Genomic DNA, 16277 nt, shown 5'->3' on the forward strand with positions numbered 1-16277 from the left:
CAGTTTGAGCAGAAACCCAGTGTTAGAATCAGACATAAACCAAGAAGAAATTTTAAAAATTATAAATTTTATTAAACTAGAAGACATCAAACATGATCAAGATGAAAATGAAGACTTAAAACTATATAAAGATAAACTAATACTAAAAGATATGATATACTTTAAAAAGACAGGGAAAAAAGAGAAAATTATTCTCACTGAGGAATTTAGTAAAAAATTTATAAAAAATGTACATTATAGATATTGCCATATAGGAGTAAAACAAACAGAAAATAAAATCAAACCATTTTATACAGCAAAGAATTTAATAAATAATATAAAAATAATCTGTGAGAACTGTGAAATATGCATAAAAAATAAATCTAGAACTAAATTTAAATATGGATTGATGTCACATCTGGGTCCCGCTACTTATCCGTTTGAAATCGTCTCTATAGATACCATTGGTGGATTTGGTGGCTCCCGCTCTACAAAAACATATCTCCATCTTCTGGTAGATCATTTCACCAGATATGCCTATATATTAACATCAAAAACACAGAATGCAGAAGATTTCATAAAACTCATAAAGAAAGTTATTCCTGATAATAAAATTGGAATGATTCTATCTGATCAGTATCCGGGGATAAATTCCAATGAATTTAAAAACTTTTTAAGAAAGGAGAGCATACCTATCATTTTCACTGCAATAAATACACCTTTTTCAAATGGTTTAAATGAACGATTAAATCAGACATTAATTAACAAGATAAGGTGTACAATTAATGAAAAAAATGGTAAAATAGCTTGGACAACTATTATATTGCCCATCAATGCACCTAGAAATATAATGAAACTGAACACACTGTAACAGGATTTTCCCCTGCAAATTTATTGGAAGGAAGAGTCATTAATATCTTACCGGATGAGTTAAAAGAACAAAAGACACAAAATGATTTATTAAACGATAGAAAAATAGCATTGGAAAGAACAATAAATTCACACAATTATAATAAAAAACAATTTGATAAAAACAGAATAAATACCCAACTAAAAGTAGGAGACTTTGTATATGTGGAAAATGGTAACAGATTAAATAGGAAAAAGCTAGACGAATTAAAAATTGGACCTTACAAAATTTTAGAAAAATTATCTAATTCAATTTATAAAGTAAATACTGGATACAAAAAGTTAGAATCAAACCTGTTTCACATTACAAAACTTATACCAGTGCCTGATAATTTTGTAAACCAGGGGGGGAGGGAGATGTAAATGAAGCTCTTTTACTCTTCATTTAATTTAATAGATAATTATAGATACTTGCTCATTACTTAATATAATATATATATATATACTTTTTCGGAGGGTAGGAGTGAATTAATGCACAGCACAAAATTTTGCTTTTGAACTTTTTATTTAAATTAAATATACATATTCATATTTTATATACAGTGTTATGAAAAATTAATATATGTAGCTTACATTTACCGTCAGCAAGTGTTTTCCTTTAATAAAGTTCACTCTAAACAATTACCACCAACTTAAACACTCAATATGGACTCTATCAAGCAATCACTGGCAGCCATGACAGAGTTGTTTAATAACAGGATGCAAGAGTTCCAGCACGATCTAAATAAAACCTCCTCTCCCGGATCTACAACTTCTTTGGCATCAGATTTTATTACATTTAAATCTTTTGTAATATCTGCTTTAAACACTCTTCAGTGCCAAGTAGAATTTCTTGGGAGAGAGCTTGACCGTCAGGAGATGCGGCATAGACGGAAGATGCTTCTTCTTCATGGTGTCCCAGAGCAGAAGACTGAAGACACGTCGGCTCGCGTCACGGGTCTTGTAGCGGATCATCTCTTGCTTCCAAACTTTTCAAGCGCCAGCATTAAGCACTCATACCGCTTAGGCCAACGGTCAGATAAGAAACCCAGGCCTATTGTGGTAAAATTCACTGACTTTAGCATCCGCGATAAAGTTTGGTTCGCAAAAACCAAATTTAAAGGCACGGGTTTAACAGAGTCGGAGTTCTTGACGAAAAGCAGGCACGATGTTTTGCTCGAAGCCAGAAGACGCTTTGGCATAAATAAGTGCTGGACGCGGGACGGTTTCATATACGTAATAGCGTCGGATGGTGCTCGTCATCGAGTTGAAAGCCTGTCGGCAGACAGCATACCCACTGCGTCTACTACGAAGTCGCCGGTTCAAACAAAGTCTTGTGACTCCAAAGGTGTTGACAAGGTAATTGTTACACGTACTAAGAGACTGATAAAAAAAGTAATTTCTAATGTTTACTTTCTCGACTTTACTATCTTAGTACCCACTTGTTAATTTTATTCATATCTAATAATTTCTCTTACGGTTACCTACTCTAATTATTTTAGCATTGTGTATGTCAAACTGTCAAATGTCCGAAGTGTCAATGTCTTACTTAATTATCTATTATCTGTCACGGGTTTTCGCTTGCGTTAGCGTTGGTTAACACACGTGTTAAGAGATTTTGAGTGTTTTCGTTTAGTACCATAGTATATTTTATTGTTAATAGTGTTTTAGTTGGTAGTTGGGTTAAGTGGTGTTACTAATATTTGTAAATCTTGTAAGTATTTATCATATTTAATATTACTTAGCTTTTAAATTTTATAATGGAGGTTGATCCTCCTCCAGAACCCCCTGATCCAGGTGGTTCAATAGAATCAGTTCCCGATATTTGTCCTCCTCCCGCTATACCTGTTTCTCGAAAACGCTAAGGTAATGATTCGAGTAATTCCGATTTGAACGCAAAAAAAACCATAATACATCCAAGTACTGCTAATCCTTCAATACAAACGATCTACACCCATCCATCCTTCACTGAAGGCCCAAAAATCTATTCTGATGATGACAAGGGTCCTTTCATTGTTCATGTGTCCCGGGAAGTCCCTGACCCAGCTTCGGGAAATACTGTACGGGCTATTAAATTTGGACAATTTCTGCACACACATAAAATTAATGGAATAATTAACGATGGTGTTAAAAACATAGGCCGAAACAAAATTTCAGTTGAATTTTCAACATCCCAAGCAGCAAACTCATTTCTAGCTAATCCTATTGTTGAAATGTGCAAGTATAAAGCTACTGTACCGACTTTTAATGTAACTAGAATGGGATTGATTAAGGGTATTCCCGTAGACTGGACGATGGAAGAACTTGCAATGTCACTTGAGCTTCCCACTGGATGTGGTGAAGTTATGAAAATAAGACGCCTGAACAGAAAAACAATTGCTGATAGTGTTACTACATGGGTTCCTACCCAATCTGTTGTAATTACATTTAGAGGTCAAATACTTCCTTCAAAAGTGTATTCCTACCACACGTCCCTTCCAGTAGAAACTTACAAACTGCCCACTATCCAATGCCTTAATTGCTGCCGTTATGGTCATATTAAAACTCAGTGTCGATCTCAACCTAGGTGTTTTAAGTGCTCCAAATCCCACACAGGTGAGTCTTGTAGTGTAAGTAAGGATGGCGTTATCCTTACTTACACTACATACTTGCTTACATTGCTCTGGTAACCATTTCACAACAGACAAGGACTGTCCAGAGTTTTCTCGCCAACAATCGATCAAAATAGTTATGTCTCAGGACAACATATCATACATTGAAGCATCCTCTCGGTTCCCTCCTGTACGTAGATCCTATGCAGAGATTGCAAAAGAGATGTTTACCCCTCCCACATATTTTCCAATTCTCCCTAGTCAACCTATCCCTTCAACTACCAGGTCCTATCGGAAGACTGTTATCAGTACTCCTCGCCCAAGATCACCTCTTGGGAAAGGGTATGATAAACAGGCCCATCAATCGATCGTAGTAATTGTCCCTCTACTGCTCCTAATGGTTGTGCTCTCAACCAAAACACTCCTAACCCTCTTAATAACAATCCCAACTTCTTAGAAATGCTAACTAAGATACTTCTCAGTATTATCTCAACATGTAACGATATCCCCTTACCGTCCAACGTTGCTCAAGACTTATGTCAGTTATTCTCCATCCTTCACAATGGCCCCAATCAGCTTCCTTCAATGGAACTGCAAGAGCGTCCGGCCTAAAAAACATGAACTCCTCTCTCTCATAAACATCCATAAACCTGTCATTATTGCCATCTCTGAAACATGGTTGATCCCTGGATCCCGATTCCGGGTCCCAGGCTTCTCCTGTTTGAGGGATGACAGAAGTGATGGTTATGCTGGGAGTGCCATTTTCGTTCGGCACTCCCTTCCTTTCTCCCAAATTCCTTTATCCCTTCCCAGCCAGCATATTAATGCTGTTGCTGTTAGAGCCCTCAACATCTCGTTTCTTTCCCTGTATATTCCTCATCCTAATCCAGCTTTAATTCCTGATATATCTGCCATCATTTCCTCTCTCCCTAGTCCTATCCTAGTCATGGGGGATTTTAACGCCCATCACACCTCCTGGGGTTCACATTTCTGTGACCCATTTGCTCTCTTGTTGACGGACATATTTGACGATGCAAACCTCTGCATCCTCAATAATGACTCACCAACACGTAGAGTATATCCTAACCAAAACCCAAAATCCGCTGTAGACTTATCCTTAACCTCACCAGTCCTTGCTTCTCAAATATCCTGGAATGTCCTCTCATCCTCTTTTGGCAGTGACCACTTTCCTATCCTCCTTTCTTTAAATCACCGATCCATTGCCCATATCAATCCAAATCCCTTATTAAAATTTAAATTAAAAAATGTTAACTGGTCTGCATATGCTGAGTCTGTTGATTCCATGATCGACTCCCTCTTTGTTTCACAAGACTATGGAAATGTAATTCTTTGCTATGATCTTTTCCTTAACGGTATTTTAACTGCAGCTAATCTCCACTTCCCTAAAAAATACACCTCAAAAAATCATTTGCTTTCCACCCCCTGGTGGGATGAGGAATGCAAACGATTATCTGAACAAAGACTAGAGGCTGAAGCATCATACTCATTGTGTATGTCTTTGGATAACTTTTGTAAGTATCAGAAAATCGACGCCAAATTTAAACAATTAATTTCTAAAAAGAAAAAAGTTAGTTGGATTCATTTCTGTGAATCCCTGAGTCCTCGTTCCTCTTCCTCTGTAGTCTGGTCCCAACTTAAAAAATTCCGCCGATGCCTTAATTCTGTTGACCCTTCCTCAAATACTCCTTCTGAGTGGCTTAACAATTTTGCTGATAAGCTTGCCCCCCCATTTGTCCCTTATGAGGACAGTTTTCTTAGTTCTACGCCAGCATCCACATCCATTTTGGATGAAATGGATGCCCCCTTTTCTTTTTCCGAACTTCAATGTGCTTTAAATGGTTTGTCTGATTCTACTCCTGGGGAAGACGGCGTTCCTTACTCTTTTATTTCTAAATTAAATGATAAAGCGAAAAAATGTTTTTTAAATATAATTAACTCGGTTTTTATCAAAGGAATTGTCCCGCAATCTTGGAAGACACAAATTGTTATCCCGATCCTTAAACCGGGTAAGAACCCTTTAGATTGCAACTCTTATAGACCGATAGCTTTATCATCAACTTTGGCAAAGATCACTGAACATCTGTTGAAGAACCGCCTGGAATGGTTAATGGAAAGCAGAAATATACTTGCTCCCTCTCAATTTGGCTTTCGGAAGGGGTTGAGCACCATTGATAGTCTAAGCATACTTACAACAGACATTCGAATTGCCTTTGCTAAAGGAGAGTACCTTGTGGGAATCTTTCTAGATATATCTTCTGCATATAATAATGTACTTCTTCCGTTGCTCAGGCAGAAAATGCAACAGCTGAGTATTCCACCGAGGATAGTACATCTCATTTGTAATCTGTTAACTTGCAGATCAATAACGGTTAGACACCAACATCTCTCACTTCCCCCCAGACTTGTCTGGAAAGGTCTTCCTCAAGGCTCAGTACTCAGTCCTCTACTTTACAGCATATACACCCATGATCTCGATTTGTCTGTTAACAATTTTTGTAACATACTCCAGTATGCTGATGACACTGTTTTATAGATCTAGTTCCATAGAAAATTTAACATTTCGATTAAATTCTGCTTTGCATTACCTATCCCAATGGCTCTCTGACCATGGCTTATCGCTGTCGATAGCTAAAAGTCAAGCAGTGGTATTTACTAAAAAAAGACGTATACCTACTTTTAATTTGTTTTATGAGGGTCAACTCATTAACTTTGTAGACAAAACAAAATTTCTTGGTATTATTCTCGATCACCGACTGAACGGAATTTCACACTCTGACCATTTAGCCAAGAAATGTGAAAAATCAATTAATGCCCTTAGAGCAGTATCTGGAGTTTGGTGGGGAGCTCACCCTTATACATTGAAGCTGATCTATAACGCAATAGTTCGTAGTCATTTGGACTATGGACTGTTTGTTCTAGATCCCTTCAATAAATCAGCTTCAGAAAAATTAAACAAAATTCAGTTTAAATGTTTGCGCATAATCTTGGGTGCGATGAAATCCACCCCTACTAATGCTCTGCAGGTTGAGTGTGTTGACCCTCCTCTACATATAAGGAGGCAATACTTATGTGACCGCTTTGTCATCAAATTGTTACAGCTATCTTCCCATCCTGTATTGGCCCGATTAAACAAATTATCCCACCTTTACAACTCAAACAGTCCAAAATCCTCATTCCTATTAAACAGTTTCCTTAAGTATACCAACCTCCCTCATCCCCTTACAACTTTTCCTTCTAATCCTCTCTTTTCCACCTCCTTTAAAGCTCTTATTTATAATACCCCTGTTATAACAAATCTTGGTCTGATAAAAGGTTCTCCTGATACTAGTGTCCAATTCCAAAAAATGTTTCATCAAAATTGGCCAAATCACCTCCCTATATATACTGATGCCTCTAAGCTCTCACCGACCGGCTGCGTTGGCGCAGCTTGTTGGATACCTAAATATAAAATAGCCCTTTTATTTAAATGCCCCCCTGAAACCTCTATATTTTCCGGTGAGGCCATTGCTTTACTGGAAGCTATTATGTATGCCCAGTCACACAACATACAACAATCACTTATCTTATGTGACTCATTAAGCTGTCTGTTGGCCATTAAAGAAAATCCTTTTCGTAGCAAATTAAGACTTTCTATCGTTTTTAAGATCAGAGGGGCCCTGTTGTCCTGTCACCAACAAGGTCTTCAAGTTTTGCTGGTCTGGATTCCAAGTCATTCCGGTATTATTGGAAATGAGATGGCTGACTCATATGCTAAGATTGCTATCCAATCTGGTTCATCTGAGCATTTTGTCAATTCATCTCGAGACTTGCTCACTCTTGCGAAAACTCATATGGATAAATCCTGGAATGCTTTCTGGATTTCATCAAAATCGGTTAAGGGTAAGTATTATTCGGCGTTACAACCTGAAATTCCGAGGTGACCTTGGTTTTCATTTCACAGGCACGCTGACCGTTGGGTCACTTCCACTATCTGTCGGTTACGCCTCGGCCATTCATGCACACCTACCCACCTAGCAAAGATAAGAGTTCGAGATCACTCGCTGTGTGAATGTGGCCTAGACGAAGGTTCCGCTACCCATATCCTGTTCCTTTGTCCTAAACTTCTTCATCCCATTTACGACATTCTCCCTCCTAAAGTTCCTCGTCCTATAAATGTTGAATGTTTGTTGACGTTTGTGTTTAGTCCATTTTGTTCTTTTTTGTGTAAATATATTAAATGTAATAAAATTAAGTTGTGAATAGTCCAATTGAGTGATATATCTTATTATATATAGTTTAGTTTAGTTTCTATTACTAACCCTTAATGTTTGTGTTGTTCTAGGTTACGGATTAATCGCGCGGAGGCTGGCCGAAATGCGGCCCAGATACGAGAGGTCGCTCTTAAATCCTCCAACTTAAAAGGAGGGTTTATTAAAAAGCTAAAAGACGCAGCGACCTCTCTGGAGGGTGTGGTCGAGGCCCTCGCCTCTCGGACGGAGGCCGAGGAGAGCAGGAGGCTCCGGGCGGACAACAACCGCCTGCACAGGGAGGTTGAAAACCTCAAGGCGGAGCTAAAGGCCCACCGCCGTGAGTACGCGGAGATGCGTACCACGGTGGCAGCGGCGACCGAGGCGGCCAACACCCCGCGAGGCGCTCCTTCGATGGAGGAGCTCAAGGACTTCATCGTCAGGTCGATCGGCGCGGCGATGAAGGACCAATTGGCGGGCCTGGAGGAGCGCCTCCCTGCAAGGATGCAGCGACCTCCCTCCGCGGCAGATAAACTGCAAGAGGTGACGCCGTCTCACGCGTCGGCGGCCCGTCAGCCGGCGATTCCGAATAAGGCCAGGAAAACGGCCCCACCAGTGGCACAATCGCCGACCGCAGGCCCTCCATGTGCGACGGTAAGCGCCCCGGTTGCACCGGCGACGTCCCAGACACCACCGAACAAGGAAACGTCCTGGTCCACGGTGGTGAAGAAGGGCAGGAAGGGGAGCAAGACCACCCCTTCCGCCGACGCTACGGCCGCAAAGGCGCCGCCGAAGACGCCCCACCCAGCCAAATCGAAGCTGGCCACCCCTCGCTCGGCTGCAATCGTTCTCACGTTGCAGCCGGAAGCAGTAGGAAAGGGCGTCACCTACGCGCAGGTCCTGGAGAGAGCGGAGCAAAGTGTCAAGCTCCAGGACCTAGGAATCAGCGGTGGGCTGAAGGTGCGACGCACGGCGACCGGAGCCAGGGCTCTCGAGCTGCCGAAAGCCCAAGCGGAGCAGGCCGATAGGTTGGCGGCGAAGCTCCGCACAGTGCTCGACGGGGTCGCTGACGTAGTGCGCCCGGTCAAGAAGGCCGACCTGAAGGTGACGGGGCTCGACGACTCCGTCACCTTGGAGAAACTGGCCGCGGCGATCGCGCGCGCCGGTGACTGCTCCTCCGAGGCGGTGAAGTGCGGAGTGATGCAGCGCGGACCCGGCTATATGGGGATGGTCCGCGTCACCTGCCCCCTCACGGCAGCGAAGAAGCTGGCCGCTGCCGGTCGCCTCCTCGTCGGGTGGAGCTCGGCCAAGGTGGCCGTCGTGGAGCAGCGCCCTATGCGCTGCTACAAGTGTATGGGCCTGGGCCATACACGGGCGCTCTGCCCGTCGAAGGCGGAGAGGGGAGGCCTGTGCTACCGCTGTGGCTCGGACGGCCACAAGTCAGCGGAATGCACGGCCAAGATGCGCTGCGCGGTCTGCGCGGAGGCCGGCAAGCCTTCAGGGCACCTGATGGGGGCCAGGGATTGCAACCCCCCCATCACGAAGGGTAAAGCGGTCCAAGGAACCAGGACCGCCCCGCGCGAGGAAAGCTGCCAGGCTACGGAGGAAGCTCAGAAGAATCAAGTATGCCAGCACACCTGAGCTTCCTACAATCGAACGTGAACCACTCCGCCGGAGCGCAGGACCTTCTGCTGCAGTGCATGGCGGAGTGGCAGGTAGACCTGGCGGTGGCCTGCGAGCCCTACTTCGTCCCTCCCCTACCTCACTGGCTGGGGGACTCGGACGACACCGTGGCGGTTCTCACGAGGAGCGGAACGAGCCCCCCCCTCTCACTCATCGAGAGGGGCTCGGGATACGTAGTGGTGGGGTGGGGGGAGTACGTCGTCGTCGGTACGTACTTCTCCCCTAACCGCAGCCTGGCTGAGTTCGAGACTTATCTCGGCTTAGTCAGAGCTGCGGTGGCCAGGCAGTCGCCGAAACCGATACTGGTTCTCGGCGACTTAAACGCAAAGTCGCGTGCCTGGGGCAACCCCGCCACGAATCCGCGAGGGAGGGCCGTCCAGGTGTGGGCCCTGCTCTCCGACCTGTCCCTTCTCAACAGGGGGCAGGTTCACACCTGCGTGCGACATCAGGGGGGTTCCGTGGTGGACGTTTCGTTCGCCACCCCTGTCGTTGCACGCAGAGTGGTCGATTGGAGAGTGGAGGAGGAGGTGGAGACTCTATCGGATCACCGGTACATCCGATTCGAGATCTCCACCTCTCGCAGGCCGGCGGAACCCCAGAGGGTGCCGACTACGCTGCCGAGGTGGTCTCTCGGCCAGGTCGATCGAGAGCTGGTCAAGGAGGCCGCCATCGTGCAGCGGTGGGGTTCCGCGGGGAGGACGGAGGGCGCCAGCGCAGAGGAGCTGGCGGGCCGCATGCGCAGTTCGCTCAAGGAGGTCTGCGATGCGGCCATGCCTCGGACCCGGCGCAGGGTTCCGCGCCGGCACGTCTATTGGTGGTCGCCCGAAATCGCCGACCTTCGGGCGACGTGCTGCCGGGCGCGGAGGGCCTACGTCCGCTGTCGAAGGCGCAACGGCCTCGACACGGACCTGGAGGGACAGATGCTGGACGCTTATCGCCAGTTGAAAAAAGATCTGCAGCTGGCGATAAGCAAGGCCAAGGAGAAGGCCAGGGAGGAGCTTCTGGTGGGTCTCAATCGAGACCCGTGGGGGCGCCCGTACCGCGGCGTACGCGGAAAGTTCCGCACCCAAGGCGCCCCCGTCACTGAGACGCTGCCGCCGGAACTCCTCCTGCGCCTGGTCGGGGAACTCTTTCCCCATCCAGGCGAGCATGTCCCTCCGCAGATGGCCCCCCGCTCCGTGATCGAAGACGCAGTGGCTCCACCACTGATCACGGAGCGGGAGATGGAGATGGCCCTCGGCCGCTTGAGGGCCAAGAACACGGCGCCGGGTCCGGACGGGGTTCCAGGGCGTGTTCTGTGCGACGCCCTGGAATTCCTGGGTGCAAGGCTTCGGGAGCTGTTCGACGAGTGCCTGTGCAGCAGGCAGTTTCCGAAGCCTTGGAAAGAAGGAAAGTTGGTCCTGTTGCCGAAGGAAGGTCGGCCGATGGATTCCCCTTCGGCATACAGGCCAATAGTGCTGCTGAACGAGACGGGCAAACTCTTCGAGAAGGTCCTCGCAGCCCGTCTCGTTCAGCACCTCGAGGAGGTCGGTCCGGGTCTCTCAGAGGCTCAGTACGGGTTCAGGGCGGGCCGGTCGACGGTCGACGCCCTGGACGCCCTGAAGACTCGGACGACGGAAGCGGTGGCCCGGGGGCAAGTCGTCCTGGCGGTGTCGCTCGACGTGGCGAACGCCTTCAACAGTCTCCCTTTCGAGACGATACGGGAGGCACTCCGATACCATGGGGTGCCGACCTATCTCAGGAGGCTGCTGGAGGCGTACCTCCAGGACAGGGAGGTCCTCTGGGCGGGGGTCGATGGGAGGCTGGTCCGGCGTCGGGTAGGCTGCGGCGTTCCACAGGGGTCGGTTCTCGGCCCAATCCTGTGGAACGTCGGTTTCGACTGGCTCCTGCGAGCTCCCGTCCTTCCCGGGATGGGGGTGTTGTGCTACGCTGACGACACCCTCGTCACGGCGACTGGGCGGGACTTTCGGGAGGCGGCACGCCTCGCCGAGGTCGGAACGGCTCTCACCGTGGACCGTATGGGAATGCTGGGCTTGAGGGTCTCCATATCCAAAACGGAGGCCCTCCTGTTCCACGGTCCACGGCAAGGACCCCCACGAGGGGCGAGTATCACCGTCCGGGGGACGGTGATCAAGGTGCAGGCCCAGATGAAGTATCTGGGCCTCATCCTGGACGGTCGATGGAGCTTCGGGCAGCATTTTGTCCATCTCGGCCCGAGGCTCATCAACGCCGCCGCCGCTCTCGGCCGCCTCCTTCCGAATGTGGGGAGGCCGGGATCGCTATGCCGGCGTCTATATTCTGGCGTAGTGAGGTCGATGGCGCTGTACGGTGCCCCGATCTGGGTCGACGCCCTCACCGCTGACAACCGGGCCCTGCTGCGTAAGCCGCAGAGGGTCATAGCGGTGAGAGGCATCAGAGGGTACCGTACGGTGTCTTGGGCTGCGGCGACACTTCTCGCGGGCGATCCGCCATGGGAGCTAGCCCAGCGAGCCCTGATCGCCCGATGGCAGGAGGATCTGGGGTCACCCACGGCGGGCCTGGCGACAGTGGAGGCGATCCGGCCCCACTTGAGTCGCTGGGTCGAGAGGAAGAAGGGCACACTCACCTTCAGGATGACGCAGGTACTTACCGGGCACGGATGCTTCGGTAAGTACCTGCACGGGATAGCGCGGCGGGAGGTGTCACCCTCCTGCCACGAGTGTGGTGCGCCAGTCGACACGGCGCACCACACCCTGAGTGAGTGTGCTGCATGGGGGCCCCAGAGGCACACCCTTGCGGCGACTATGGGCGGAGACCTCTCGCTGCCGAGCATCGTCAACGAAATGCTCGGTAGTGAGACGTGTTGGTCGGAGATGCGCTCCTTCTGCGAAAGCGTGATGTCGCAGAAGGAAGCCGCGGAGCGGGAGCGGGAAGAGGATGCCGCTGCAGACCCGCTCCGCCGAAGACGACCGGGGAGGAGGAAGAAGCGCTACGCGCACCTTCTCCCCCGCCTCAATAGGCGTCGCAGGGACTAGGGGGGGTCTCAGTACCCCGAGAACCCCCTCTAGGTGTTGGAGGCCCGCATAGGCGGGCCGACCGTCAGGGCGTCACGGTAGCATGCGCAAGCGATCCCGTGGCGCCCGCCGAAAGACGGAGAGGGTACCGCTGGTTTTTTAGTGGGTAAACCCGGCGTACCTGGGCGCACTCGGCGTCCGGGGCTCCGGGGAGTCCCACACACCCCCCCACCTTCCATCACGTGGGGGAAGCGCGTAACGCGTTTTTCCAGCGAAAAAAAAAAAAAAAAAAAAAAAGGTTACGGATTAACAAGGAAATTACAACTACTATATTTGACTTTAAAATTTAATTGAGTTTGTTATCTCAACCATACCGATCAATCTCATTCGTGTCTTCTACATCCTACGTGACATTGGCGAAATAATCTGTGCCCTTTGGCACAACTAAAAGCCATTAAACTAAGAATTGAATTGAATTGAAATATCTAATTATATTTTTATTTTATTGTCAGTGTTGTTATTGTTCTTTTTTTTTTTTTTTTGATATTTTGGTTTTTCTTTTATTATTATTATTTGGTTTTTTATTACTATGATTTTTTTTTTTTTGTTAGATTTTGGGTTACATGTATGATGCATGAATCCTGCTTTGTTAATTTTATATTGATTTTTGTTTTTGAGTGCAATAAATGTGCTTTGTTTTCCTTACAGCTGGAGGATAAATGGACATTATACTAAATTTATTATATTTTTTTAGCAGTTATAGACATTTTATAATATTGAAATATATATAATTATATATTTAAAATAATTTATATACATATTTATTATTATTTATACTTTACTTACAGTTGTAGTTACAATGGCTTTTAATGACAGCTCTGATAGTGAATCTTTTTTTTCTTTATCCTCAAATGGTTCGAACAGTGACAGTAGTTTCCATAGTATACGTTCCGTCAACGAGTCCCTTGATACTTATTTCTCTGATGTTGAAAAAAATTTTAATATAGTTCATATTAATGCGCAAAGTATTCCTGCACATTATCCAGACTTATTATCCTCTTTCCAGAATAAAAATCTTCATGCAATATTGATATCTGAGTCATGGCTTAAACCCTGTTTGCCGTCTACAACGTATTCACTCCCTGGTTTCCATCTGATCCGAAATGATCGTTTAGGGCGAACGGGCGGGGGTGTTGCCATATATCTCAGATCTCATATTGCATACTCGATTGTTAGTTACTCTCAGTCTCACACCAGTGGAGAGGCAGAACACCTTTTCATTGATGTTACACTTTCACACACTAAACTTCTTTTAGGTGTTTATTATAGTCCGTCGCAGAATGTGGATTATTTTTTAAGTTTGGAAAATCTGTTGGAGTCATTCGTACCTTCGTACAGTCATACGGTGGTCATGGGTGACTTCAATACATGTCTGCTTAAAAATGATGGTCGGTCATCTCGTCTGACATCGCTTGTCAACGGGGTGAACATGACAATCTTGCCACTTTCTGCTACGCACTGTTTTCCTCATTCTGTTCCTTCTCTTCTTGATTTAATCATTGTGTCATCTATTGACCATGTTGAAAAACATGGTCAATGTGATGCGCATGCCTTTTCTTACCATGATCTTTTATATCTATCCTATAAAATCAAACCCCCGAAGGCAAAATCAAGAATTCTTCTGCAACGCAATTTTGCTGGGATGGATTTAGAGCGTCTGCAAGCTGATGCTGCTGAGATTGATTGGTCGGTGGCGTTAAATGGAAATACTGTTAATGAACAGGTTGGTGTATTCAATTCGCTTTTAACTAAACTTTATGATACACATGCACCTGTTCGGCGTATTCGTATCAAACATTTACCGGCACCATGGCTTACCTCAGATATAAAACGTCTCCAAGAAAAGAAAAATTTAGCTAAAGCCAAATATAAATCGAATCCGTCAGATACAAATAAAGAGAAATATATAAAGTATCGAAATCGTTGCAACAGGCTGTGTAGAGACACACATCGACGGCATATTCACAAAGCTGTAGTTGAGGAGGGCGATACCTCTAAAGTTTGGAAATTTCTGAAATCTCTTGGAGTTGGAAAAGCTCAGTCGGATACAAACTTTAATAATGTCGATCATAATCAGCTCAATAATCATTTCGCGTCAGCAGTTGCTATCGATGGCACTGTCAAATCAAAAACAATAAATAATCTTTCTGCTTCATCCACTCCAGCATTCCCATCTTTTAGTTTTAGTCAATTAACGGAAAGTGATATTAAGAAGAATATTTTAGCTATAAATTCTGATGCTGTCGGCTCTGACTGCATTAGCCGTAAAATGATAATTCCTATCATTGATTACCTTATTCCTGTCATCACATGTATCCTTAATAATTCAATTAATACTGGTATTTATCCTTCCTCCTGGAAAGACGCTCAAATTGTCCCATTACGGAAAAAAGTTAATCCATCGTCCTATAGTGATTTCCGCCCTATATCCATACTTCCTTTTCTCTCAAAAGTCCTGGAGCGCCTTGTTTACCAACAACTTAATTTATTCCTAACCAAAAATAACCTATTTAACCCACTTCAGTCGGGATTCCGAACTTGTCATAGTACGGCTACTGCTTTAGTTAAGATCACCGATGACATCAGATTAGCTATGGATAACCAGGAAGTTACAGTTTTGATATTACTGGATTTCAGTAATGCCTTCAATACTGTTGATTTTGACATATTACTGGCTATTTTAAGTTCTCTTAATATATGTCCTACTCTAATTGACTGGTTTCGTTGTTATCTACATGGCCGCAGACAAAGAATCCGAGTTCAGGACTCTTATTCTGATTGGTCAATTTTAAATGCCGGTGTGCCCCAAGGCGGAGTGCTTTCACCTCTGCTATTTTCGATTTTTATTAATTCCATAACTCACAATATATCTTCTCTTTACCACCTGTATGCCGACGATTTTCAGATTTACTGTCACTCTAAGTTAATAGATTTACCACTGACAATACAGACAATTAACTCAGACTTAAAAAAGATCTTAAGTTGGAGCAATTCATTCGGTCTCAAAATAAATCTACTTAAGTGTCAATCTATTATTATTGGCAGTCCAATATTAATCTCACGAATAGATTTTTCTCTTTTATCCCCTATATTATTTGACAATGCCATAATTCCATACAGTGATAAAATTAAAAATCTGGGTATAATATTCGATAAAACCCTTTCTTGGAATCCACAAATGAGTGAGGTAAGCAGAAAAATGTTTGTTGCTGTTGGTTCCCTACGTAGATTACGTAACCTTTTACCGATTCCCACCAAAATTGCGTTAGCACAATCTATCCTTTTACCAATTCTTGATTATGCAGATTGCTGTTATCTTGATCTTAGAGAAGATCAATTGAACAAACTTGAGCGCATTCAAAATCTTTGCATCAGATTCATATTTGGGCTTCGCAAGTATGACCACATTTCCGATTTTCGCAAAAAGCTCGAGTGGCTCCCGATCCGCCTTCGCAGGAATACACACATTCTCTCTCTTCTCTACTGTATACTTTTCAACCCCAATGCCCCTATTTATCTAAAACAGTCCTTCCAATTCCTTAGTGATTCCCATTTCCGCAGTCTTCGCTCCGAACAAAACCTTACTCTTAAAACTCCTTCCCATACTTCTTCCTTTTTTACTAAATCCTTCTCTGTCCAAGCAGTACGCTTGTGGAACTCCTTGCCCATAAATATAAGACGTGCACAATCCGTTGCTGCTTTTAAGAGGCTTCTAAAACACTATTATTTGTCATTGTAAATCGTTGTACTTTTATTTATGAAATATAATAATACTTTATAATATATAAGTATGTATTTTTATGTATTTGAATTTATTTATAAAACATATGTATTAT

General features: G+C 45.1%; 2 protein-coding genes across 2 annotated transcripts; both read left to right on the plus strand.

Annotated features, from left to right (window-relative positions):
- The first annotated feature begins 1490 nt into the window (after positions 1-1490).
- Positions 1491-2732, plus strand: LOC125075590. Its single transcript, XM_047687299.1, has 2 exons — positions 1491-2262; positions 2613-2732. Exons 1-2 carry the CDS (start codon positions 1534-1536, stop codon positions 2730-2732), a joined length of 849 nt encoding a protein of 282 aa, XP_047543255.1. The 5' UTR covers positions 1491-1533.
- A 6598-nt stretch (positions 2733-9330) lies between these two features.
- Positions 9331-9852, plus strand: LOC125075706 (the record flags this gene model as incomplete). Its single annotated transcript, XM_047687417.1, has 1 exon — positions 9331-9852. A coding segment is annotated over exon 1 (522 nt), but the record flags the coding sequence as incomplete, so codon positions are not given.
- Between the last annotated feature and the right edge of the window lie 6425 nt (positions 9853-16277).

This window comes from Vanessa atalanta, chromosome W, assembly GCF_905147765.1.
Source record: "Vanessa atalanta chromosome W, ilVanAtal1.2, whole genome shotgun sequence".
Classification (NCBI taxonomy): domain Eukaryota; kingdom Metazoa; phylum Arthropoda; class Insecta; order Lepidoptera; family Nymphalidae; genus Vanessa; species Vanessa atalanta.